Here is a 27157-nt window from a genome sequence, read left to right as displayed (position 1 = left end):
TAATGGAACTAATAAAAGTATGATAAGTCTCCAACTAACATTTTTTTTTGAATTCTGTGTCTTAGAGAGTACGACATACATAATACTTAACAATTATTTAGATTATATACACATATTTAAATAGCATGGAGCACTAGCACAAATGAATAATAGTCTACACTACACGGTCAGCTGCTGCGAACTATGTGCGCCGCCATATTGGCCTTGGCTGCTATGACCGGCGCCTTTCACTTTATCCCTACTCCGCGGCCGACCGTCACGTGACATGCGCCACACAGACCAAAAAGTTTGAGACGATGTAATAAAATATTTCACTTTAAAAGTTTCCCTTTAATAAATATTTTTTGTATTTAAAGGTTTTTGACCATTCTCTCGTACTAAAGAGAGAAAAAAAGATGGAAAGGGTTGCATTGGCTTTAAAATTGTTTTCATGGTGACCCAAGTTTCATGGCAACATGTCCTAAACATGATGATGGGTGAAGGAGGGTCTTTCTCAACTGGTGAGGGCTAATCGGGTAATCCTACAGGATTTCTGAAGGGAAATTAAATAAATCTAGGGGTATGTCGCGAAGACCATCGGGCAAGTGGCAACACTAATTTAGATATTGAAATTGTTTTGTATCCGGCTAATAAATAAATAAAAAAAAAATATATATTGAAATTTTAGTAATCTAAATAATTCATACGAATAATACGTTACTATTTTAAAAACTATAAAGATTTTCTATTTGAGTAATTATGTTTCTGCAACCCAGATTATTCAATGAGTTCTTGGCAAAATCAGGATTTGACACACAAGTGTATGATGCTATGGAAAGCGATGACTTAGCTGATGTTGTTATAGTAGCACTCAATATTCTAAAAAAAACCAATAATCTTCCAGACATGCCAAAATTAATGAAATCTGAAGCTTTGTCTAATACACTTCGAGAAGCAGGAAATAAATATCTTCCAACTAAGCAATATAACTCATCATTACACTGCTATAACAAAGCACTTGCATGTGCACCATATAATTCAAAGGCAATGGCGTTAGCTTACAGTAATAGATCGTTTATTATGTTTTTATTAAAACGGTTTCAAAATTGTATAACGGATATAGACCGTTGTTTCTCATCTGGTTGTCCAGACTATATTAAGCAAAAGCTACTTAAAAGAAGAGAAGATGCAAATAAGTTTTCTGTCATGGATTCACTCTCATTAAATACTCTTAAAGTCTTTACTAATAATTTTTTTAATTTTAATGCTGTTTGTCATACAGATGTTCCTTTTGTTTCTAAGGACATTAATATTGAAGTAGAGTTTTCACAACCAAAAATTACTGCTGCTAATTTTATTAACAGTGGTACAATAATTGCTGTGGAAGAAGCATATATGACAGGGTTATTAGCAGATAACCAATTTAATACCTGTTATAATTGTCTCTCTATAACACCTAATTTGATACCTTGCAGCACCTGTTGTTCCGCATTATTCTGTAGTGAAAAATGTAAACAAAATTGTAATGAGCAATACCATAAATATGAGTGTGACATTGTAAATGTAATAGAAAAGTTTTGTAATGGTGGTGGACCAAATTTGATGATTAAATCAGTTTTAAAGCTGAAAACTAAATTAAAATGGAATGAATTTATTAAAGAATCTAAATCAATGGGAAACAGTAGAATTGTAAAAAGTACTATCAGGGAAGTATTTAATTCCGCAAGTGAATGTTCATTGCTAACATTTCCTGAAAATAGAACATTTGTTCATGGTATTATGTACAATGCTAGCTTTTTATGTGCAGCTTTATTGCATTATGTCTTTAAAATTCCAAGGTTTATGCCCACTTCAAATAAAGATGAAGCTCTCAGAGCTCTAGCACGGGTAATGATGTATTTATGTGTTTTTGGTTCACCAAGTTATGTCACTCAGGCTGTGACTGATTTAGTAAGTGACAGAACAATACCCCAAAAACATGCAAATTTTGCTTGGTACATATTTTATTCAAAGCTGAAACATGAATGCAAACCAAATGTTATTGTCTCATGGATAAACAATAAAGCAGTATTAATTGCTGTTAAGAAAATAATGCCTGGAGAAGAAATAACCACTTCGTGTATGTAAGTATAACAATGCAATTTCTTCAACCTCTATAGCAGCCTACTTTTTGTGAAAAAAAAAAGGACCTAATTATTATTAAAATAATATTTATTTATATATTACTATATTTATTTCTTACTGTTACTATATATTTTTACAGTGAACCAACATTTAAGATGTCGGAGCATGATGTAAATATAGATCTACTTGTGGGCAAAGGACAAGTTTGCACATGTATAAAATGCACAAAAAAAGACTCTAAGAATGATACCCTGTCTAGCGCTCAAACAGAATTTATAAAAAAAATTGGATTTAATGTATTGCATTCAAATGTTGATGTATGGCATATAAATAAAGTATCAGAAAAATGCAAAGAAATAATGAATGTTTTAACTGATGTACCACATTCTAAAGAGTATCTCTGTGCTTTGACCCAATTTCGAAAGTGTCTTATACTGTGTGAGGCATTGGAAACTCAAAATTTTTGTATTCTATAAATGTCCTTAAAAATTAAAAAAAAAATCCTAAATGTCATTTCATATAAGCCATATATTGTAATTAAAAAAGATTCAGATAAAAATGGTTTTATTTAACGTTTCTTATGTTATAAATTTGTTGTATGTTAATGGTATGGTATGGTATGGTAATTTGCATGCCTAAAGTATCATATCATGCAGAACTATCCATTACTGTGCAGGCTTGGTATTGTTCAATCCAGTCTTTTGGATCTCTTTGAAATGCCTGCAAAAAACAAAGACAAAAATGGAGGCTCTTTCTACACTTGTATCAAAGTCAATATTTTTCCATGCAAAAGACTTCCCAGTACTTCAAACCAAATATAATATACATAATTTATTTTTGTTATGATTACTAAGTGCTAATACTATCAGCAATTTAAAGGTAAATGCTTGTATTGTTGGATAGTATTTGTTTACTTTTATTTTACAAAAAAACTATTACTTTTCAATTAAAATATTTCAAAAGGAAACATGGCATAAATTGATTGTGTTATAAAAATTAAATTTGCTCCATAGATATTCTTCAGTTTACAAGCAATTAAGCTGTAAAGCATAAAGGGCAAAGCATACTACATATTATTGTAGCTGTAAATCTGGTTCACAAAATCCAGGAGGAAGTTTACAACTCTATATCTTGAATTTAGGAGTAAGTAGGCGAGTTAAATGATTTTTATAAAGAACTTGCCTGTGCCATTTTGTTAAGTAGAAATATTTTAGGTACTTCTTCAATTGCTCTTTGACCCCATTCAAAAACATATCTGGCTAATTCATTTTCACCAACCTGAAAGGAAAGTATTAAATTGTGACACCAAAAATATTAATTAAAATCTTATTTTAATATAGTTATTAAATACAGATATACCTTATGGAAATTAGCACATGTGTGTACGCAGTTGGTCACAAAATTCTGTCGCTGATACAGTATTTTTAAATTTCGAACGTGATTTCATAAAAAAAATATTGCATTCTATTTTTGAATTTTTGACTATTGTTTTAAAACAAAAAACAATTACTGTCCGTAATTTTTTACGATGGAGTGGAATTAAATAAAAACGAATAGATGTTATTGCGTTGCACCGCTGTGGGGCTCGCCGAGTACAATTTTCAAGTTGCTCAAAAATTTGAATGTAACCATTAGGTTTGTATACCGTACTATTGATAGGTGCAATAGTCTCCAGTGTTGAGGGTAAGAAAAGATCTGGCCGGCCACGCTCGCAAGAACACCAGTAGTAATCAAAGCTATCAAGTCAAAAAACACTGTCGAAAACAGAAGTTAATGGAGGAAAACAGTAAAAAAGGTTTTAAATGAAGATCTTGGTCTATGAACATACAAAGAGTTGCTTAATTCTCTAAAAGCAATAAGGCTTAAGAAATCGCGGGTGTTAAAGCGGTACGCGAAAATACGATACCGTCATTCCCTTTGACGAAAATTTTTTCGATATTGAAGTATAATAAAAAGACTGATAGAGTGTACGCTAGGAGTTCTGACGAAGCTGGAAATAAAGTTCCGAGGGTGCACATGGGCATCATCTATCATCAATAATGGTCTGGGAGTGTCCTATTACGGTCCAAGTGAGGTTCATGTTTGCAAAAAGGGGGTAAAGTGTACCCAGAGACGGTTTGGATTGACGGCTTTTTAAAGACCTGCCCAGCATGCTATTTGCGGAACATTACTTTTGTGTTCCAGCAGGACTCTGCGCTTCCACACAAGCATGGTTTGAGCGTCAAAAAATCGACTTAATTAGACATGAGGATTGGCCTTTCTCCAGTCCGGACCTTGAATCCTTTAGGCTATAAAATTTGGCAGGTCATAAAGAAGAATGTCTGTGATAAACCCTATACAAATTTGGAGAGTTCAGACTCTCCAGAGATGACTTCAGTCATCTTAAAAAAAAAGTCACTGAAATCGACATGCGTGTTGGTGAGACGACTGGCCGCGGCGCTTCAAGGCCTGTAATAAAAATAAGAGAGATCATTTTGAATAATTTTATGCTATTTCTATTCCTTAATTAATGAACTATAAATTGATATATCACTCATTAAGAACTGATCATTACTTTTGTTTTTGTCATTATTTCCATTTAGGACAGAACTTTGGGACCAACTATGTAGATATGTCACCATGCACAACACAATAGTTATGGTGATACTTGCACCTCATAAATACAAGGTGATTATAAAAAAAATTAAGTAAAAGTTTGTTAAATTACCTTGATATACTTTAGATACAATTGTTTAGTAAATAAATTAGTAATAATTTTGCGTCCTGCATTATCCGTTTCTTTTAGGAGACCAGTTTCAGTTAGAAAATTCCACATATCGTCTGAAACGGTTTAGTGAAAATTAACTTATTAATTTATTTCAATATAAATTATTGTTTATGTAGAAAGTTATACAAATAACTGGAAGCTAACAATAATAGACTGTAAATAAACATTTTCAATTGCATATTATTTTTTGGCTAATAAGAACACTACATAAATACTTCTGAATGATCTACATGACTAGCTCATGGCACCCAGAGCAATGCAAATAATTCAAAAATTTTAAATTGTTAAGTAAGATTTTGATATAAGTATGCATGTTTAAGTTTCTCATAGTGAGCTGTAGAGTTAAGGCTATGAGTATTTAATTTTATTTTATGAGGGTCAGATCAGATCTGAGTTTTGTGAATCCTTCATCACCATAAACCAGACAGTAGTGAGTATTTTGTCATCTATAAGTAGGTTATACCATCTTTTACAGTTCCTCCACTCATAAAAATATGTGTTAGTGCTGAAATCAGCAGCTGTCTGTGAGAAACATCAGTTACAGTAGATAACAAGGAATCTTCACATAGTTCAGCCAAAATTACAATGTATTGAACTCCAGATTTTGATGCTATTTGCACTAATTTGAAACCATAGATCTGTAACAAAAAATACCTTGATAAAATTAAAGTTCACCTAAATAATTTGAATGTAGAATATTCTTCTTAGTCACAAACCTACTTATGGGCTGAAAATGCAAGTAATGTTTTATCATTCAAACTTGGGTAATAAAGTTATATTTTACAGCAATAGAACTGTTTGAAAAAGTGAAAATCTGACAATAATGTTTCTACACTTTACAAGTATAGTTCTCTTAATTATGTGTATACCTTTTTTAAAATTCTTTCAGCTTCCAATATGATACTATTCATATCATTTTGGGAGATTTGTGATGACGTACTGAGATAATCTTTAATTTCACTTCTTTTGATTGGAACTTTGCTTCCTTCACGACATAATATATAACGAACACACTCAGGCACTGCATTAGTGGTATTTGGGGACTCTTCAACTCTAGATGTACTTCCCTCTTTTCTTGTCGTACCTCGAACCATATTTCGAAGCTTTAACTATGCAAGTTTTTTAACTATTTATTTTCTTTCACTATTTATCGTGGGACGAGCACATAAAATATATAGGTCTAAATATACTTATTATTTTATTTATTTGACTATGACACTACTAAAGAATGTATTTCCCAGACTCCAGAGGCCAGAATCAAATTCTAATACCCCTAAATATCGCTTAGAACTCCTTGTGTTCGTTGTACGGTTGTCGGTTTGAACTTTGAGAGGTTATTTCAAATATGCGTCAAAATAATCAAATATATTAAGTAATATAAAATATTATGTATCTGTTATTTATATCTTGGCGTATTATATTTCGCTCTCTGATATTTCATTTGCTACGCTTGGAGTTTTCAGTTTATATTTGGATAAGTTTGCTGTAGATATCGGTTTTAGGTTTAATATTAATTATATTAAATATTAGGTTTAATTCTTATAGTTTTACCGGATTCTCACAAAAAACAACAAACTACACTTTGATCTTAGCCAAAAGGCCGATAAGCGATAAACACAGTGTTCGAGTTTGAGAATTTTTTGAAGTGAAACTTCTTTAGGCGCATGAGGGTAAAATTTTTACAAATGTAACGTCACGCAAATATGCAACGGAAGTGTCGAAAAAGAGAGAAGCGATCGAGACCGATTGTAAGACAGGGCGAACGTAGCATGAAGCAACTAGCGATGGAGTGAGAGTAGGGAGCAAGCAAGTGAGAAAGATCGAGAGAAAAAGTGAGATAGAGCGATTGTCGTATCACGCACATGGCACTGTGCGAGAGGTGGGAGAGAGCTATAATGAGAAAGATTAAACAAGAGAGAGAATAAGGGATATTGAGAAATAATACATGCTATGTTGGTTTGTGTATTCGTTTACTAGTTAATTTATTTATCCTATTATTAGCACTTATACGTACAGTGAATAGAGATATACAAATACATACATGAAGTATTAGGTCTTTTACCTTTTTTATTTATTTATTGATAAAAATGCTTGCCAACGGCTTACCTTAGTAATTATTAATTCACAAAGAAGTTACATTTCTGACATGTGTACTTTGTACGCACGCACTTTTTTTTGTAAAAAAAATGATCAAAAGCCTTCAAATACAAAAAAAAAATCTTGTCTTGTGTTATTACTAAATTTTAACGTAATTATAAAATTTGTATGTTATTAAAATCACATCATTAAGGAAAGGTTAAACACACGGATCCATAGGGGGAAATCGCTTGATCTGGCAACACTGCCACAGATATGCTATAGGCAAACTATGGACTGAATATAACAGTTACTGTCACTGTCAAGTGATAATAAATGAAACCATTTCGCAATTTTTTATTTTTGTCAATTAGGATCTTGTGTCTAGGTCGAGAGCACGCTCTGCGCTTTTCGCGAGTCATTATTTTGGAGCTGTTTGCAACCAAACTTGTAAGTCTATTACGACTATTACTTGACACTGTGTTTTAAATCAGTATGTAATATATTAAATATTACTTACTGTACTTCACCAATCGACGGCTGCAAATACCGGCTCAAATAACCCTTCATCTCATATTGAATTAATATTTGTTAAATTGGTATTCACTTGTCGCGCTCGCGTCCCGTTCATTCAAATTTCAAGGCCGTCAAGTCTAACGATACGGTATTTAAACTATTATTTTTAGTTTATTTTTTTTAAATAACTAAAAATTTGTACAAAAAGTGGTATGCTGTCATTTTCATAAATTTAGATTTATATTGTTTTTATATATTTCAAATTTATGAAAATGACAACATATGCGCAATATTGTTTTTTTTAAATAGTCATAAAGAAGACAGAGTATTTACATAAAAAATACAAGAGGATTAAAAAAAATACTTTTGGATGATTTATTTTATTTGGTTTTAATTACACAACTACACACAAAATAAAGAATGACTAAATGTTTTTTGAGCTAAATTTTGTTTGAGTACTATCTATGGTTTCAATGATTTCCAAAAAATTATACATTTCAATTTTAATCCCACTCACAATCTTTAGCCTATCTAGGGCAATTTTTAGGGCTCTTTAAATCTTTTTTATTGCTGCTGTTTCTATAGGCACTGATACACACATTTTATTTTAAGTATGTAATTGTAAAAGTGCTTCAAAGATTCATAATAATAACGTTTTCAGATCATCATGGCTAATGTCAAGTTCTACTACTTCCCTGTTAAGGCACTCGGTGAGAGTGTTCGTCTACTTCTCTCTTATGGTGGCCAGGACTTTGAAGACAAGAGGATTCCCATGGAGGACTGGCCTGCATTTAAGCCATGTAGGTGTATTAAAGAAACATATTTATATAGTTTATGCAAATGAAACAATCTGAAGCACAGTGATAGAAATACTGTACATAGAATTTTTTATTAACGTTTGCCATAAGAGAAAAGCAAGTGTAATCCTTTAGACAACTCCCGACTGATGACATTGTCTATGTACCCATATGCCCACAATATCATATTCATATTTATGATTTACTTCTTTAGATGAAAGATCTTAGAATGACGTGACATAAAATGAAATTTTTTAAGAAAAAAAATTTCTTTAAAAAAATGCCAACATCTAGAACCCTCTAGAACCACCCTTTTGTTTCAAAATTGATTTATTCATATCAAGTGATTTTCTTACTCAAAAACAACCACAATCGATCGTATGATGTATTCAGGGCTTGTATAAAATATTTGAATGACTTGCATTTTTAAAATTCCGTGTTTATTTTAATTTCCTGTTTCGCCAATAGGGTTGACACAACGAAGTGTTAAAATCAAAATCGATAGTTTAGTAAAAGTAAAAGAAGGTTATGCTATTATTACTTGGTTACTATGTTTTATCTAATAGATAAAATTTTCGTGTCACAGTGTTTGTTCTCATGCTCGTCTGAAACGGCTCGACCGATCATTATGAATTTTTTAATGTCTATTCAGTAAGTCTTGAGAATCGGCTATTATCTTTCAAACGCCTATGTGTTAAAGGGAATCCTCGTAGTAAAAAAAATAGTAAAACTAGTAGACCTCTAAAGTTTTATTTAATCATTTGGACAATTTTTTTATTTTTTTTTATGATACAGCATACAATAAGACATACAACCTTTAATATTGCTATTACAAATATTTTTAATAACAGCAACTGCCCATAAGCAATATTATTTATAAATCAATATAATTTATAACATATTCTTAGTAGTTCAATCATTAAATAAATCGAACTAAATTTCCTGTTTTATAATTATGAAATGAAGAATGCAGTAGATATAAATAACCCTAGTAGATGTTAAATAAATATTTTTTACAGCGACACCTTTTGGCCAGATGCCGGTACTAGAGATCGATGGTAAGACTTACGCACAGAGCTTTGCCATCTCCCGGTACCTGGGCCGCAAGTACGGCCTCTCTGGAGCCAATGCTGAAGAGGATCTGGAGATTGACCAGAATGTCGACTTCGTTAATGATATACGTGCGAGTAAGTAATATTAATTGTCATGTTGGAAATCGATTACTCCTCCGACGCTTAACCCACCCAAGGGGGTTCCACTTTCGATTCCCGGTGAAAAAAAATTAATTAATCAAAAATAAATTGTGGTAATGGCTGTGGTTGTGGCGCGGAGTCTAAATTTAGCCGTAGGGATACAATATAGATGTAATCAATTACAGAGGCCGCTACCGTCCAATATGAAAACGACGCGGAATTAAAGGCGAAAAAGCACGCGGATTTCACTAAGAACGTCTACCCGGCGTTGCTTGAGAAACTCGACGAGATCATCAAGAAGAACAATGGACACATTGCTGCTGGCAAGGTATTTATTTACCCACTATCGTTACAGATTAGGTCGACAGTCGAACTATATTAATAAGTTATTATTAAAAAATGCACGTGAATATTATTATTATTATATAGTTTTAGCTAAAATTAGTAACGATTCGGGGTTTAGTTGGTTTTTATTGGTTAGTAAACAAACTAAATCTTCCATAGTGGGGGATAAACCAATTATTATTTTATTCGGAGCATTGGTTTAATTTAGGTCAAATAAGTCGTCAATGAAAAAGAAAAAAAGTTAGTTGGCTTAAAAGTTAAGTTGAATCACGAAATATTAGAAGGACAGATTTGCTTTAATTTTGTAACGATTTCAAATAAGAAGGAAACTCTTGACATGTTAATACTGGGGACACCGGGATATGTAATTGGAACAAGGAACACGTTCAAAACGGGACGTATGTTCAGGTTAGGCGTAGATAGCATGCATAGTATTTTGTGTGTGTACAAAGAACACACACAAAACACATTCAGATGCCATTAGTTCCGCTGGCGTCTCGAATGTACCTGACGATGCACTCCAGAACGTTGGCAAGCAATATCAGGCAAAACGTGTTGTTCTACTGAATACGGAACAACGGAATAACATACGGAATTTTAATAGGTCAAACATATACCATTTTAGTTTTTAATATATATTTATATATAGAATATTTAAGATGCTATATTTTGGCATAACGCGAGTTATGTACACATGATAAGCGTTTCTTTATCGTTCATTCGAATATCAAGAAAAAACTGTGTGTGGACGAAATTTATGTAAAGTTACTTATATTAAATAAAAAAAACTAATGCATACGTAAAAAAAACTACGTAATTCCTAAAACGTTCTAGGATCTGATATTAATAAATAGTAAATGATAAAGATGTGTAAAGAGTGGCAATGATAACTAAAGCTATAATATATAGAAATGATTAGCGTGTAGAATATAATTATGACATTCTTTCCACACGGATTTAGATATTTTTGAAATATAAGTGAAACATTTTATTAAATTAGTTTAAATTTTTTTATTAAAATATAAGTATAATAAATATCGCATCGTTACAGAGTATAACCCATCGATTTTTAAGAAATAAACTTCATACATGGAATTGAATGAAGGAACATTCAAAACTGTTGTCATTCGTTATTTAGCTTGTGTTTTATTTCTGTATTATTTTCCAGCTCACCTGGGCAGACTTTGTGTTCGCTGGAATGTTCGACTACTTAAAGGTAATGCTCCAAACTCCAGACCTCGAAAAGAAGTACCCAAGCTTCCAACAAGTGGTTGACGCGGTGTACTCTCAGCCCAAACTCCAGGCATACGTCAAGAAAGCACCTAAAACTGAATTTTAAAATAGACAATATTTCTTTGTTAATAAAGTTATAATTTGTGATTATCCGTATCAGTATCCGATTTCTCTAATGTGTGACTAAATGTATTGTATGAAGTATTTAAATTAGAACTGGCAAAAATAAACCGAGTTATTACTGGCTATTAAATCAATATTAAAAAAAACAGTATCTGGCGTATGCGCAGAAGTGTTTATTCGGATATTTTTCCCAAATTATAAAATAACTGCATTTAATAATTAATATTATGACGTCATATAACAATGTGCCTTAATAATTTAAGTGTATATGTAATGTATAAATAAAAAATAACAGTATTTTCTGCTTTTTATTTTAAACCACCCGGGAATTTGAATTTTACCTTAGAGTGCTGGAGAGTTTATTGCCAGTTCTTCTCTTCCGTTCGACGCCCTTGACTTGAGAACTGGCAGTAAATGTAAAATTTGAAGCCTTGATGTATTTTTCTTTTTTTGACGTTCAAAAGTGTACAAACAAAATACATATAATATGAAATTGGTAAGGTCAAACACACGGATCCATAGTGGGAAATCCCCTGATCTGGCAACACTGCCACAGATTTGGTATAGGCAAACTATGGACTTATTATATTAGATACTGTCACTGTCAAGTATCAAGATAATAAATGAAACCACTTCGTAATTTTCCAATTTTATATTTTTGTCAATTGTGTCTAGGTCGAGAGCACGCTCTGCGCTTATTCGAGTCATTATTTTGGAGCTGTTTGGAACCAAACTTGTAAGTCTATTACGACTATTACTTGACACTGTGTTTTAAATCAGTAATATATAAAATATTTGCTAGCGTAGTAACCTTCCACTCAATCGACGGCTGCAAATACCGGCTCAAATAATACTTCATCACTAATATTGAATTAATATTAGCTGTAAAGTTACATTGGTACTAACTAGTCGCGCTTGCGTTCCGTTAATTAAGGGCCGTCAAGTCTAACGCAACTGTATGATTTATAGTTTATTTTTTTAAATAACTAAAAATTTAGTACAAAAAGTGGTATGCAGTCATTTTCATAAATTTGGAATATATATTGTTATTATATATTCCAAATGTATGAAAATGACAATATAATTATGCTGTATATTGTTTTTTTTAATCGTCATTAAAATAACAGAGTATTTATTTAAAAATACAAGAACAATAAAAAAAGAAAATACTTTTGGATGATTTTTTTATTTGGTTGGTTACACGACTACACACAAAATAAAGAATGTCTTAATGAAATTACAAAATTATATTTTTTGAGCAAAATTTTTTTATTCGTATGGTTTCAATGATTTCCAATAAATTATACATTTAAACCCACTTACTATCTTTAGCCTATCTAAGGCAATTTTTTAGGGCTCTTCAAATTTTATTTATTGCTGCGCCGATGCCGATGTATTTTAAGTAATTGTAAAATTGCTTCAAATATTCATAACAAAAACATTTTCAGATCATCATGCCTAATGTCAAGCTCTACTACTTCCCTGTTAAGGCGCTCGGTGAGACTATTCGTCTACTTCTCACTTATGGTGGCCAGGACTTTGAAGACAAGAGGATTCCCATGGAGGACTGGCCAGCGTTTAAGCCATGTATGTGTATTAAATAAATAGTTTATGCAAATGAAACAATCTGAAGCACAGTGATAGAAATACTGTACATACAATTTTTTATTGACGTGTTTGGCATAAGAGAAATACAAGTGTATTAGGTAATCCTTTAGACAACCCCCGACTGATGATATTGTCTGTGTACCCATATGCCTACAACATCATATTCATATTCATGATTTACTTCTTTAAAAGATCTTGGAATTACGAAACATTATGTTGCCATTTTTATTAAAACCACAATCGATCGTATGACGTATTAAATATTAAATGACTTGCATTTTAAAAATTCCGTATTTATTTTCATGTTTCGCCAATAGGGTTGACACAACGAAGTGTTAAAATCAAAAACTATTTTTTAGTAAAAGAAGGTTATGCTATTATTACTTGGTTACTATTTATCTAATAGATACAATTTTCGTGACACAGTGTATGTTCTTATGCTAGTCTGATATATTTAGTTCGCAAATATTCCAGCTGCCGACTGAAGTATTTCGGAACCAATTCGACTTAGGGTCCTTTAAGAAAAGAGCGTAACAATTCTTAAAAGGCCGGCAACGCACTCGCGAGCCCTCTGGCATTGAGAGTGTCCATGGGCGGCGGTATCACTTAAAATCAGGTGAGCCTCCTGCCCGTTTGCCCCCTGTTAGTTAAAAAAAAAGGCTCGACCGGTCGTTATGAATTTTTTAATGCATATTCAGTAAGTTTGAGAATCGGCTATTATCTATCTTTAAAATGCCTATGTGTTAAGGTGTTAATTTAATCCCTAAAGTTTATTTTAATTTTTTAGAAAAATTTTTGATTTTAGTTTTTTATGATACTGTATACAATAAGATATGTCTTTTATTTTCAACGATTAACCCCTATTTTTAATTAGTTAATTAAAGAGTATGACATGAACTTTGAGGGTTTTATAGAGTTAAAATGACAGAACCTAAAAAGTTTTCATTCCGGAAAACCGAACAGTCTCTGGGGTAGCAAAGCAAAATGTTCCATGTTGGTATGTACTAAAAAGCTAGGCTAGGCAATAAGGAGAAACGAAATTCGCGGGGCAAGCTATATAAATATACATATAAACATTGTTATTATATTTAGTGTAAATAGTCAATAATAACTAAATGTATTTTACTGTAATTTAGCTAATTAGACTAATGAGCAAAGGCTTCTTACCATTGTTTCACTGTTTAAACATAATTACGGAAGATACAGTATAGTCACGTATTTATTAGTAAATATTTGTTGAAAAACTGTTTATGACTATGCGTTAAGCAAGTTTACAATAAACACATGTTTCTGAAACTTGGCCGTCCACACTTGTCAGTTGTCACTTGTCAGTTGTTCACAGGATGTCACCCGAGGAGGCATATATGCAATTCTGCAACAAAGTCGGTCCAAGCGTCATTTTTTTTAAATCATCTTTATTTGAGGCGTCCCAAAGAATACTACGTTGGTGATAAAGCTCTATGAGCTTCGAAATTTGGCTGTTGGACCACACTACCTCCATGTTTATAAACTTGCGCATAACACGTCCACACCTGTTGACTTTTGTTTATAAACTAGATGTTTCGTTTTGCTCTCCACTCGTAGTGGGGAGCACGGCAACAAGTATCATAAACAATGTTTCATCACCTGTGTTTATAAACTGTTTACAGAGATGATGAAACATTATGAAACATTGTTTATTAACAAATGTTTAGTAATGAAAATGTGGCTTAACCGCACACGACGAATGTTTGGAACGTAATAGTGTATTACTATCTTCACGGAAATATGACGCTGGGTAAAACAGTGATATATTATTCCACACTTCCCTTCATTTGTGTTTTAACTGTCGCACAAACTTTATGATTATTTTTGGAACTACTATCTATACTACAATTATATTTATGTTTGTTGTGATCCATTTCAGTATCACTAGGTAAATGAGTATTACTAACATTTCACAAAATAAGTCCCTAAAATAAAGACATCATCGTATTTTTTTAATATAAAATGTTTTGCAGAAATTTGAATTTGAATAATTGATCAAATTTCCTGCTTTATAATTATGAAATGAAGAATGCAGTATAATGACCCTAGTCGATGTTAAATAAATATTTTTTACAGCGACACCTTTTGGCCAGATGCCGGTACTAGAGATCGATGGTAAGACTTACGCACAGAGCTTTGCCATCTCCCGGTACCTGGGCCGCAAGTACGGCCTCTCCGGAGCCAATGCTGAAGAGGATCTGGAGATTGACCAGAATATGGACTTCGTTAATGATATCCGTGCGAGTAAGTAATATTAATTGTCATGAAAATAAATTGTGGTAATTAAAAAGAATTATGTTGTCAATGTGCCATATGTAGACAGCGCCGCGTCTACAGGATCTTAATGGCGTGTAGTTTAAATTTAGCCGTAGGGAAACAATAAAGATGTAATCAATTACAGAGGCCGCTTCCGTCCGATATGAAAACGACCCGGAAGTGAAGGCGAAAAAGCACGCGGAATTCACTAAAAACGTCTACCCGGCGTTGCTTGAGAAACTGGATGAGGTCATCAAGAAGAACAATGGACACATTGCTGCTGGAAAGGTATTTATATACCTACTATTGTTACAGATTAGGTCGACAGTCGAACGAAAGAATATATTAATAAGTAATTATTAAAAAACGCGCACATGTGAATATTATTATGTAGTTTTAACTAGAATTAGTAACGATTCGGGGTTTAGTTGTTATATTATTGGTTACTTAAGAAACAAAATCTCTTAAAGTGGGGCATAGATAAATCATTTATGATTTGACTTAAAACGTAACATTGGTTATTTTAGGTCAAAAAAGTAGACAATGAAAAAGAAAACACTTGTTTAAAGTTATTTATTTAGAAAAAGGCAGTTGGCTTAAAAGTTACGAATCACCTACTGTATCACCTGATGGTGACCCTACCCAAAATTTTTAGTAATATTTATCAGAAGGACAAAGCTTTAATTTCGTAACGATTTCAAATAAGAAAGAAACTCTTTACACGTTCACTTTATATTCTGTGGTTTCTGAAAACGGGACAATGTTCCCCCCACAGTTCATTTCGGGGACAATGGGACTCGTAATTGGAAAAGGGACAGTCACGTTCAAAATGTGACTTCTGGTCAGGTTAGGCGTAGATAGCATGCCAACGTTGTGTGTGTACAAAGAACACACACATAACACATTCAGATGCCATTAGTTCCGTTGGCGTCTCGGTGAACGTACCTGACGACGCACTCCAGAACGTTGGCAAGCAATATCAGGCAAAAGGTGTTGTTCTACTGAATACGGAACAACGGAATAACATACGGAATTTTAATAGGTCAATATATATATATTTAAGATGCTGTATTTTGGCATATCGCGAGTTATGTACATATGATAAGCGTTTCTTTATCGTTCATTCGAATATCAAGAAAAAACTGTGTGTGGACGAAATTTAAATCAATATTTTCGATTTTTTTCAAATTAGTATTAAAGTTTTTCAGTTAACAAAAAAATAATATCAGGTCGTTATATACAGAGTATAAATACCACGCTCGATATTGTTAGAAATAAATTTCACACATTAAATCGAATTCAGAAAATTCATTTCATATTGTTTCCTTATATTTCTGTTGACATTAGTTATTTAGCCTAAACTGTGTTTTATTTCTGCATTATTTTTCAGCTCACCTGGGCAGACTTTGTGTTCGCTGGAATGTTCGACTTATTAAAGGTTATGCTCCAAACTCCAGACCTCGAAAAGAAATACCCAAGCTTCCAACAAGTGGTTGACGCGGTGTACTCTCTGCCCCAACTCCAGGCCTACATCAAGAAAGCACCTAAAACTGAATTTTGAAATGACAATATTTTTTTGTTAAAAAAGTTATAATTGGTAAATATATCCGATATCAGGTTTCTTGTAATACAAAAGATACTATGTACCTACTGGTCACTAAATCAATATAAAAAAGATATATTTGTGTGTATATGTTGGATACTTTTTCCAAAAGCAATTTAATTGCATTTAATAGTTTGTTCATCATAGCAGTGCCTTAATAATTTAACTTTATATTTAATGTAAGAATAAAAAATTAACAGTATTATTTTCTTTTATTTTACCTAAACGAAATTTATCACAAACTCATATCAAACACATTGACTGCTATTTCCCAAACTAATGTAGAACTGAAGAGAGCAATTCTTTATCGTAAAGTGTCAAAAATTCCGGCAACGCACTCGCGAGCCCCCTGGCATTGAGAGTGTCCATGGGCGACGGTATCACTTAACATCAGGTGAGCCTTCTGCCAGTTTGCCCCCTGTTCTATAAAAAAAAAATAGAAAATGAAAGCAGTCAGTCATTTATCATTAATATAATAAAAATACCATTCATCAGCGGTAGACATGCCGAAGTCCTAACCTTGACCTTCCCATTTATAATTGTTGTTCAAAATTGCTGAATAGTCCGGCGCCCGACTGACAAAAACTGCATGTTTTAAAATATCCTACCAAGAAATCTAACTAATTGAACAGTTGTATTTCTTAGTCTTGCTGGGCTGTACTTTTAGATACACCTTGCCTAGTATTTAAAATAACTATAAAGATTTCTTAGTAACAAAGTTTTAAGTGCTAATACTTTGTTTAAAAAATCAAAAATTATGTTGTATAGTAATCAATTTAATTCCATTCCACGTCCGCAGTTACCAGCCGGTGATTCAATTGTGTACTAACTACTATTCGTGCTCTGTGCATTCAAGGTTATCAAGCCTAATGGCGTCTTCAAATTTGTCGCAACGAGCCGCTGCAGCGCCATGCTGTCGCTTAGCTTGAGAATCGTAATGTCATATATGTACGATGAACTTCAACGAAGAAACAGTGTTCTTAAAATGAAAAAGAATTTTTTGCTAGCGCAGAAGGAGAATTGTCATAACAAATAATGAGAATATTAAATAATTGTGTTAGAAATATGTTTTTTTTTTCACTTGCGGTTTTATATGTGAAATTCTCAATAAATGAATTGCATCCCATGCAATTGCATCCCTTTTCAATTATCGATGAATGATGCGTGGCACTTGGCTGATGCCAACTCCTACAAAATGCCCCTCCTAGGTCCAACTTCAAATACCCCTAAATGTCGATCAAAAACCCCTAAAGTTTTTGTTGTACACTTAGTTTGAGGTGATTGAATTGAGCAAATTTCAAATTAAAAATACGTTGAAGTGGTAAAAATGGGTGTTGGATTTATGTGAAAACATTTTACATATTTATATATTATGTTAATCAATGACCAAATAATATTAATGATAATAACCATGAGATGAAACCATTCTTATTTTTAATTTCTTTACTTTCTTCGGAGTCAGGTTTTCTTAACGTTTCTTGGCAGACAATTTGTTGCGTTTTCGTCAATTTCTTGAATAAAGTAACCCTTAAATAAATGTACCCCCTTAAGAACACATTCATAGTTAGAGAATACTCCTTGCTCAGTTCTGTCATGATAACAGTATTTGTTTATTTTACATTAACAGTATAAGTTTATTTTTTTAGGTTATTTCTTTAGTAAATAAAAACTAATACGAAAAGTGTTTCTTATTTCTAAACCCATTGAAAAAATTCAATTAATTTACCCACCATATTTGGCTTCTCTAATATAGGCGCCTTAGTTATAATAATAATAATAAAAGCCTTTATTGCTCTATTTACATAATTTATTAGTTACATAAAAGTGTAAAATGTGTAAAAAAAGTTATGACTAAAATAAAAAATAAATACTAATAATTAAGCGGCAAGCCGGTTGATTTCATTATACAGCGTGTCCTTTGAGATAGGCCTCCTCTAAGGACTTCCACTCTTCTCTGTTTTGGGATTTATGCATCTTATGATGTCCAGCTACTCTTCGCAAATCATCTTCCTATCTTTTCATTTGTTTTCCTATTTTTCTTTTGTTACTGCGAGGAAGCTATTCCGTCACATTCTTCGACTGTTTTTCACATTTATCTTTATCTTCCCTCAGAATTAACAGCATTTCTAAAGTTTGTCCGTTATTTAAATAAAGGTGTCTTATATAGTTTAGTTTCAATAAATCCGCCAAATGGCGCTGCAGTCGGTACTTTCATACATTGTCGATAACGACGATATATAAATATCTGTGTAACATACACTTCTTTAGTACCGCCGTTTCTATATCCGCCTATACTCACATTTTATGTTCAATAATTATACAATTGCTCTTAGTTTCATAACAATAATATTATCAGATCATCATGCCTAATGTCAAGTTCTACTACTTCCCCGTTAAGGGTCTCGGTGAGAGTATTCGTCTTCTCCTCTCTTATGGTGGTCAGGAATTTGAAGACAACAGAGTTGCCGTGGAGGACTGGCCTGCGTTTAAGCCATGTATGTGTATAATAACATATATTAAATTTACACAAATTGAACATAGTATAGATAGAAAAACTAGCTAAGTAGAAAAAAAGAAGCCTTGCTATAATACGGTACCTACATAGGCTTTTTTATTGATGTGATTGCCATAAGAGAAAAGAAAAGTAAGGTAATCCTTTTGAGAGCTCCTGACTGACAACATTGTCTATGTACCCATATGCCCACAATGTTATATTCATATTCATGATTTACTCCTTCAGATCGATCGAGAGATCTCAGAATAAGGAAACTTTCTGTTGCAATTTTTTTAACCAAACAAATTTTTAAGTCTCATGCATGTCTCGTGTTTTAAAATTTGTTTATTTATATCCAGTGACTTTCTTACTAAAGAAAAAATACTGAAAACATAAAACTGAACACCCTACGATGGATACATAGGCTGTTCAGTTTTATGTTTTGATTTAATATTGAATGACTTGCTTTTTTTAATTCCGTGTTTATTCTCATTTCGTGGTTATATCCTCGATTGCGTCAACTCGATATATCGCTAAATGATAGATTTTACTATGTATAGATATGTATTATTACCAACTTTGTGACTTTTGGTGATCTCACAATTTTTTTAGCTCAAATTATGGCGTAAACTACCTTTCGTATTTTGAAATTATATTTATACATTGGCGACATCATAATTATAAGCCATTCCATTAGATTCATATTTTGGACATAGGCGTCCTACATTCTCCTTCACCTCGACCGCTATCAGGTGGCCTGTTAAATTTTTCTTATTCGGAGATTTTCACTCCAAAGGTCTGTTGAGTCTTGTCCATCTACATTTAGGCCATGATCTTAGTAACCACGAATTTCATACTAAGCGCTATATCTCGATTGGAAACTTAGATATTATCTTGATATTATTTAAGGCTATTCAAATTCAAATTCACACCACACCATTCATTAATTTTTATCAAAGGCGATAAAGATGTTTCAAGTCAAGTCAGTAGTCAGAAATAATAACACAGAACACCCTACACCTGCCTGTTCATCCAGTGGAATGAAATTTTATAAAATTTACTACATAGATCTCTCGTATATCGATAAAGTGGATGTCCTTGTGCTATAGTAACTATAATCTAAAAATGAATGCCATCGATAAAGTACTTACGTTATCCGCATAAGTAGTGTTAGCTAGGTTTTATACGTGATAACATATCTTGCCATACAGTTTTGATAAAGGTTAAGTAATATCGGTATTATTAAATAAGATTATGTAACTTTGGGGTTATTAAAATTGTATGGAGGCCTGCCGCTGTCGTACATTAAACGTTGCGCAGCGCCTTGCGCTATTTTGAATTCGTCACAGTTGACATACGATTAATGTTTGATCAGATGGTATTGTTAATTTATATTATCATACACAAAAATTTCTAAGAAAAAAATTCGGAATAGAGACTAACCGCTTAACCATGCTTAAATAATTTCGACATACATGAGTCATACTCCAAAAGCTTCAAAAACGTTGCCTATACATACAGAAAAATCAATAAACATCAAGGTAATAATATTTGCCAGCCACAATTAATCTAATCAGGTAATGACAACCAAATATTTTTTGATAGATTGCGTGTTGCGTGTGGACTGAATAAAATACTTATTTAAGTAGTAATATTATATACTTTTAGGTACACCCCAAAAGTATATATTACTTATGTGATAATAATATTTTTATATGCGCATCTGAGTTATTTTTGGAAAGCGACTTTTAATTTGTCCTTAGCTTATTCAATCATGATTTAATACGAATTATCCTGCTTTATAATTGTGATATTGTGATGAAGGAAATAAATATAAAAATCTACTAGGTGTTAAACAAATTATTTTTTACAGCGACCCCTTTAGGTCAGATGCCGGTACTAGAAATCGACGGTAAGGCTTACGCACAGAGCTTTGCCATTTCCCGGTACCTGGGTCGCAAGTACGGCCTCTCCGGAGCCAATGCTGAAGAAGATCTGGAGATCGACCAGAATGTCGACTTCGTTAATGATATCCGTGCGAGTAAGTAATAATAATTGTCATGTTCGACATAGATTATACTTTCAATTGCCGCCGAAAAAAAGTTGCATACATCGACTATTATAATATATGAATAAATATTTATATAAATAATATTTTAAATAAAAGCCACGACAATGATCAGACCACTTAGAAAAAGACCTTATAAAGTTTGAAAGCATCGGAAGTAGGCGATTAAAATCTTATTGAAATAGAAAATCCTTACAAGTCATTATAATATTCCAGGAATTAAGAAGTTATTTTAAGTGAGAACACACATTTAAGAGTTTTTTAAACTGAAAACTACACAATATAATGAACACATTTTCGATAGTAACCTACTATACCAAGGAAATATTTATATAGGTGGGGGTTTTAGGCTAAGAAAATTTATCAATACAGTCAGGTTAGGCTTGATACCATCTTTACTAATTATATGCACTTAATTTACAAGTTTCTTATGTTTCAAAAATTCAGAATTGAAGAACCTGTATCTTAAACTCTCAATCCTTTAAATACTTTTCCTAGTTTTACCATGTGTTTCTGTAATGAAACACTAACAAATATTATGTCATCAAGATAGACTAAACACAACATTTTTAAGATCTCTAAGAACATTATAACCCTTTTAAAGTTGAAGTTGTTATCTTTAATCCTATAAGCATTCTCGAAAATTCCCCTCAAAAGTGCTCTTGCTTTATACATTAAATGCTGTCTTATAGATATCCTGAGGCCATTTTGACTTAATAAAATCCACTGGCTAAATCTAAATTCGTGAATTAATGACAGGTACCTAGTTCACACATCACTAGATCTAATACATCGTATATGTTTGGAATGGGATATTTAATATCATTGGTACTTTAGAATCGAAAATAAATTATGGTAATTGAAGAGGAATATGTTGGCAACATTCGCTATATGTAGACAGTGTCGCGTAGTGGCGTGGAGACTTATTTTAGCCGTAGGATAACAATAAAGATGAAATAAATTACAGAGGCCGCTACCGTCCAATATGAAGCCAACGCGGAATTGAAGGCGAAAAAGCACGAGGAATTCAGTAAGAACGTCTACCCGGCGTTGCTTGAGAAACTCGACGAGATCATCAAGAAGAACAACGGACACATTGCTGCTGGCAAGGTATTTATTTATCTACTATTGTTATAGATTAGGACGACAGTCGGACAATTAAAAAGGTATGAAATATATAATATAATTGATAAATAAGTATTAAAAAAGGCTTACCTGTGTACATTCGATTCGGTCTTAGTTGCTTTGTTAGTAAACAAACAAAAACACCTAAAATGGGGCTTGGACAACGTCTTATATGTGTTCTTTGTGAACACATTCAGGAGACCTTTGATGCTATGACTACAATGCATGAAGGAACATTCTTTTCCGTATGATGGCAAGCCCCGTTCGGGTTTCGGTGAACATATCTGACGCACTCCGGAACCTCGGCAAGTTCGACCTAAACATGTTGCTATACTGAATACGAAGTGTATTCAACGTCCAGACATACGTGGATTCGTCAATACTAAACATATTCCAATGGAACCGAAGTTGGAATATACCAAATTTCTTCAGGATTTATATTATTAATACATATTATGGAAGTAATTTTTAAGATGCAGTATTCTCGTATAACGTGTTTACACACGTTATATTTTTTGGCCCCATTTAAACGCTTTATGTACAAATAATTCACGTTTAACATAGCTTTTAATTAAAGAAAATAATTATTTCAAATAAGTTTTATGACATGGTACGCTGGCGGAGCAATCATAAAAAAATTGAGTTAACAAAATATAAGAATAACATCGCCTCCTCATATTTCTGTTGACATTCGCCATTTAGCTCAATAGGGCTTAACTGTGTTTAATTTCTGTATTATTTTCCAGCTCACCTGGGCAGACTTCGTGTTCGCTGGAATGTTCGACTACTTAAAGGTCATGCTCCAAACTCCAGACCTCGAAAAGAAATACCCGAGCTTCCAACAAGTGATTGACGCGGTGTACTCTCAACCCAAACTCCAGGCCTACATCAAAAAATCACATCAATTATAAAATAGACAATATTGTCTTATTAAATTATAATTTGTGTATGTACCTGATTTCTCAAGTTTATTGTAATACAAAAGAGATTTTAATTGGAACGGGCAAAAATAATCTGAGTTATTACGACCAATAATTCAATATTAAAAATAAACAGTATCTGGCGTATGTGTTTTTTGTTGGATATTTTTTCCAAAATCAATTAACATACATAATTTAAAAATGTTACAACATTTAATAGTTGATATTAATACATCATAGGAAAATGTGCTTTAATAATTTAAGTGTATATGTAATGTATAAATATAAAATAACAGTATTTTCTTCTTTTATTTTAAACCCGTTGAGAATTTGAAATTCATTCTTACTTTCTAAAATTTACCCTCTTATTTACACAAATAGGATCTTTTCTTATTGTACTTTTACTACTAAAGTAAAAATACAAAATGGAAGCAGTCCTCCCACGGTCTGTTGAGGCATTCATTGTTCCAACAGGCAGATGAACACCAATGCAATTTTATCTGTGGTGGATTCCAGCTTCGTGTCAGGCTATCAGTGCCTAGGGTCTGCGATACTCTATCGGTGCCCACGGTCTCATTCATTTAAAGCGTAATCAGTGGTAGACATGCCGAACTCCTAACCTTGACCTTCGCATTTTTAATTGTTTAAATATGCTGAATAGTCTCGCGCCCGACTACAAGAAATCCAACAAATTGAACAGATGTTTTTCTTAGCTGGTGTGTACTTTTAGATGTTTTTACTGGGATGCCTTAAATTGTTCGTTTTTGGTAAGACGTTATCTTTGGGGCATCTTAGATTTCTTTACGTAGGTATATGTATTATTATTTTACGTTTTTTATCTGATTTGTGTGCCGTGTCTGCGCATCGGTGGTAACAAAACTTTAGTACTAAAGTACTACTTTGAATATGATGTTAAGTTTGTATGTAATAAATTGATCTTTTTAATGAATCTGTTATAAACTGTAATAAATTGCATTCCATTCCACGTCCGCAGTTACCGGCCGGTGATTCGATTATGTGCCATTTTATATTCGTGCTCTGTTCGATCAAGGCCATCATGCCACGAACACAACAGTATTTAAACTGAGCATTATATTGTAACAATAAGCATACAGATTATTTGTCATACATAAAACGTATATCTGTATATTTAATATTGTGACACGGTGTTTGTAACCAAACTCCTTCGAAACGGCTTGACCGATTTTTATGATTTTATTTTGTGAATAGGTCGTATGACGTTATCTATTATTATTAGATTTTTTAATGATTTGTCATTAAAATACATACAATCCTTAATTATTTTTTGAATAAAATCGGTCGTGTGAATCCCAAGTGACAATATTCCTTTATATATATCATTATATAAACCCATTATCAAACAGAATCCTTATTTTTATTTGGATTCATATTAGATTGTACACGTCATTGTTATTCTATAATTATTGGTATCATTAGTATTGGGTTAAAATATTTTTGATAGATAGATGAAATTTTATTAATTTGTATTTGATTTGAATTGTCTGTAGAAGGCTTAAATACGTTTTTTACGTTTACGGATCAGACTTTGTTTTTGACTCTTGGTCTGAACCTTCATACAGTAACATCGCGATAACAAAACACAATTCACTCCACACAAGGGTTCATTGATAAAACAATAGTTGTCGCTCAAGACGGTAGTCTGATAAGATAACCTCTCTAGGGTCTTCATAGTCGATTGATTAGATTCTTCTGTGGGTAAGTCTTTATTTACGTAACGCCAGCCGTCGCACTATACAGATTTTTTTATTTACAAGACCTTGTAAATAACACACTCAGACAAGCGCTCATGAAGAAGAAAAAAGAATAGTAATATTAAAAACTAGAGCACTGTTGGCCTAATTTCTTCAGCGTGCGTGGAGGGATGACCCTGAGGTCGTTGTTTCGAACTCTGGCTGTGATTAAACATTCGCTAGAACAATGAAAAACATCATGAGGAAACCGGCTTACGTAGACTCAGAAAGTCGACGTATGTCAGGCACAGGGGCTGTTCACTTGCCAGAACTTGACAAATGAAAAAGATTCAAAATCTGAGGCCGAGACCTATATATGTACGTTGTAGCGCCATTGATTTTTATAAAGTTAAAAAAATTCAATTTACCGCCTGGAAACAGCAAGTCATCTATATACTCGTATTATCAGCATTTGTAATGTTATACAAACGGAATTGACGCGCTGATAACACGCGCCAGAACCACACCTATTTACTACCTACCTGTTAATGCCGCAGCCAATCAGCTTAAGGACCTATCCGGTCGCCAAACTCCAATAAAGTACATTGTTTCTACAGAAAGTCGAATTTTATTAAAATGAACAGGCCAAGCAAGTATTGAATAATAATAAATAAGAGTGTCCATGGGCGGCGGTATCACTTAACATCAGGTAACCCTGCTGCCCGTGTGCCCCCTGTTCTATAAAAAAAAGAAATGTCATCGATTCCCGGTATTTCAATGTTTTGAAAAAAAAATGCTTTATCAGAAAGCGTTAAGTAGGATTTTTAAGTATTAATATTTTTAATTTATAATACTAACGTTTTATAAGTTAGGGTAATTTGATAAATAAATATACATATGTGTTAATTTTTATGTATTCAAACTTATATGGAAAAGGGGGCAGGGGGCAACTGGTTCCACAAAGTGGTGGTGTGCGGCAAAAACTGCCTGGAAAAACGCGCAGTTGTGGAACGGCGGACGTCGAGGTGATACGGGTGGAATTTCGTATTCTGCCTTACGACGTCCGATGACGAAACTCCGCTGCAGGTATTAATCCGAACAACTCCTCTGAACACTCCTCTGAACACTCTCCGTGATAAATACGGTAGAAGATGCAGAGTGACCCTACATCTCTACGCAACGCCAAAGGATCAAGCCGCAAATAGTTGCCAGTCACATTTAATCTAATCAAGTAATACTTGGAACACAAAGTAATTATTGTTTCTCGTTATCTTCTAACAAGTACCTCTTTTAAATAGTTCGTTATGGAAAACTTCACGTATAATAATGAATTATTCTCTTTTGACTCCTGGATAGGACAAAGGGGTCCACAGAACTTCAAAATTAAAGTCGAAGTAAAATCATAATATATAATTAGACCACCTAAAATGGCACTTTTTGACGTTAAGTGATGTCGACAAACTAGGACATCATGGTCTGTCATGCCATGTCATGGTCTGGCTGCTTCTCGAGACATGCAGTACTCAACGTCGGTACCTTGCCACCGTCAACGTGACAAATCTACTTGCAAGAGATCCAACACCCGGCCCATCTTCCATGGAATCAAACTCATACAATCATGAGTTTGATTCCATGGAAGATGGGCCGGGTGTTGGATTGGGATGCCATCTGTTTCGACACACTGGCACCTTCCCATCTTCATGGAACCAATAACAGTGCTGGCTGGTGTGGCGTGTGATGCGGCTGAAAAAGGTAAACCCTGCAAATCTAGGCCCCGAATATGATTTTGTCAAATTCGGTGTCGGGGTAGGTTATATTATATAGGTTTTACACTATTTTGTGTTCATTAGTTAAATAATTATATGTGAAGTAATCGCATTTCACCACGCTCCAAGTATTTTCAGCTCTGGCTTCATCGGTTACAGGTTTGCTTGGGACGGCTACGCATCTCTTTTCTTATGCAATGTATTTTGTTACCATTTTTTTTTTGTTTAACTGATATCCAAAAATTGCGTGATGTAATACTCCCAATGACTTTAAGTTATATGCTGCTTATACTTTTGGCATACGGGAGTCAAAATATTTTGCAAAGATTCAGAAACCCACCAATTAAATACATTTTGACGTACGGGTGTAAAAGAACACGCCCGCGGGTGTAAAAATCGGTCAAAAAACGCCTATCGGTCCACAT

The 27157-nt window shown here is 33.2% G+C and overlaps 5 protein-coding genes across 5 annotated transcripts; 4 read left to right on the top strand and 1 right to left on the bottom strand.

Annotated features, from left to right (window-relative positions):
- The first annotated feature begins 425 nt into the window (after positions 1–425).
- LOC110993921 (SET and MYND domain-containing protein 4) lies at positions 426–2654 on the top strand. The gene is made up of 2 exons (XM_022260342.2): positions 426–2102; positions 2243–2654. The coding sequence occupies exons 1-2, from the start codon at positions 739–741 to the stop codon at positions 2577–2579; spliced, it is 1701 nt and encodes a 566-aa protein (XP_022116034.2). The 5' UTR covers positions 426–738; the 3' UTR covers positions 2580–2654.
- LOC110993923 (non-structural maintenance of chromosomes element 3 homolog) lies at positions 2651–6610 on the bottom strand. Its single transcript, XM_022260345.2, has 5 exons — positions 5740–6610; positions 5334–5508; positions 4811–4923; positions 3286–3381; positions 2651–2823 (listed from the first exon to the last, which is right to left on the bottom strand). Exons 1-5 carry the CDS (start codon positions 5962–5964, stop codon positions 2752–2754), a joined length of 681 nt encoding a protein of 226 aa, XP_022116037.1. The 5' UTR covers positions 5965–6610; the 3' UTR covers positions 2651–2751.
- Positions 6611–7265: 655 nt separating this feature from the next.
- Positions 7266–11227, top strand: LOC110993926 (glutathione S-transferase 2-like). The gene is made up of 5 exons (XM_022260349.2): positions 7266–7396; positions 8124–8262; positions 9279–9446; positions 9638–9780; positions 10966–11227. The coding sequence occupies exons 1-5, from the start codon at positions 7283–7285 to the stop codon at positions 11134–11136; spliced, it is 735 nt and encodes a 244-aa protein (XP_022116041.2). The 5' UTR covers positions 7266–7282; the 3' UTR covers positions 11137–11227.
- A 534-nt stretch (positions 11228–11761) lies between these two features.
- Positions 11762–16849, top strand: LOC110993925 (glutathione S-transferase 2-like). Its single transcript, XM_022260348.2, has 5 exons — positions 11762–11889; positions 12602–12740; positions 14865–15032; positions 15190–15332; positions 16435–16849. Exons 2-5 carry the CDS (start codon positions 12608–12610, stop codon positions 16603–16605), a joined length of 615 nt encoding a protein of 204 aa, XP_022116040.2. The 5' UTR covers positions 11762–11889; positions 12602–12607; the 3' UTR covers positions 16606–16849.
- Positions 16850–18902: 2053 nt separating this feature from the next.
- LOC123690111 (glutathione S-transferase 2-like) lies at positions 18903–23515 on the top strand. The gene is made up of 4 exons (XM_045632960.1): positions 18903–19142; positions 21015–21182; positions 22177–22319; positions 23081–23515. The coding sequence occupies exons 1-4, from the start codon at positions 19010–19012 to the stop codon at positions 23243–23245; spliced, it is 609 nt and encodes a 202-aa protein (XP_045488916.1). The 5' UTR covers positions 18903–19009; the 3' UTR covers positions 23246–23515.
- The last annotated feature ends 3642 nt before the right edge of the window (positions 23516–27157 follow it).

This window comes from Pieris rapae, chromosome 21 (assembly GCF_905147795.1).
Source record: "Pieris rapae chromosome 21, ilPieRapa1.1, whole genome shotgun sequence".
In the NCBI taxonomy this organism is placed as follows: Eukaryota; Metazoa; Arthropoda; class Insecta; order Lepidoptera; family Pieridae; genus Pieris; species Pieris rapae.
Note: the sequence above shows the minus strand (reverse complement) of the source record. Positions and strands in the feature narration are given on the sequence as shown.

What these genes read in the sequence shown, in the direction of transcription:
- LOC110993921 (XM_022260342.2), top strand. Translation starts at nt 739, where the DNA reads ATGTTTCTGCAACCCAGATTATTCAATGAGTTCTTGGCAAAATCAGGA. An exon ending in GAAATAACCACTTCGTGTAT is followed by an intron (nt 2,103 to 2,242) that starts GTAAGTATAACA and finishes ATATTTTTACAG; the next exon opens with TGAACCAACATTTAAGATGT.
- LOC110993923 (XM_022260345.2), bottom strand. Translation starts at nt 5,964, where the DNA reads ATGGTTCGAGGTACGACAAGAAAAGAGGGAAGTACATCTAGAGTTGAA. An exon ending in CTGAAAGAATTTTAAAAAAG is followed by an intron (nt 5,509 to 5,739) that starts GTATACACATAA and finishes TTTTTGTTACAG; the next exon opens with ATCTATGGTTTCAAATTAGT. An exon ending in TACTTAACAAAATGGCACAG is followed by an intron (nt 2,824 to 3,285) that starts GCAAGTTCTTTA and finishes TGTTTTTTGCAG; the next exon opens with GCATTTCAAAGAGATCCAAA.
- LOC110993926 (XM_022260349.2), top strand. Translation starts at nt 7,283, where the DNA reads ATGAAACCATTTCGCAATTTTTTATTTTTGTCAATTAGGATCTTGTGT. An exon ending in CGTTAATGATATACGTGCGA is followed by an intron (nt 9,447 to 9,637) that starts GTAAGTAATATT and finishes AATCAATTACAG; the next exon opens with AGGCCGCTACCGTCCAATAT. An exon ending in GACACATTGCTGCTGGCAAG is followed by an intron (nt 9,781 to 10,965) that starts GTATTTATTTAC and finishes ATTATTTTCCAG; the next exon opens with CTCACCTGGGCAGACTTTGT.
- LOC110993925 (XM_022260348.2), top strand. Translation starts at nt 12,608, where the DNA reads ATGCCTAATGTCAAGCTCTACTACTTCCCTGTTAAGGCGCTCGGTGAG. An exon ending in CTGGCCAGCGTTTAAGCCAT is followed by an intron (nt 12,741 to 14,864) that starts GTATGTGTATTA and finishes TATTTTTTACAG; the next exon opens with CGACACCTTTTGGCCAGATG. An exon ending in GACACATTGCTGCTGGAAAG is followed by an intron (nt 15,333 to 16,434) that starts GTATTTATATAC and finishes ATTATTTTTCAG; the next exon opens with CTCACCTGGGCAGACTTTGT.
- LOC123690111 (XM_045632960.1), top strand. Translation starts at nt 19,010, where the DNA reads ATGCCTAATGTCAAGTTCTACTACTTCCCCGTTAAGGGTCTCGGTGAG. An exon ending in CGTTAATGATATCCGTGCGA is followed by an intron (nt 21,183 to 22,176) that starts GTAAGTAATAAT and finishes AATAAATTACAG; the next exon opens with AGGCCGCTACCGTCCAATAT. An exon ending in GACACATTGCTGCTGGCAAG is followed by an intron (nt 22,320 to 23,080) that starts GTATTTATTTAT and finishes ATTATTTTCCAG; the next exon opens with CTCACCTGGGCAGACTTCGT.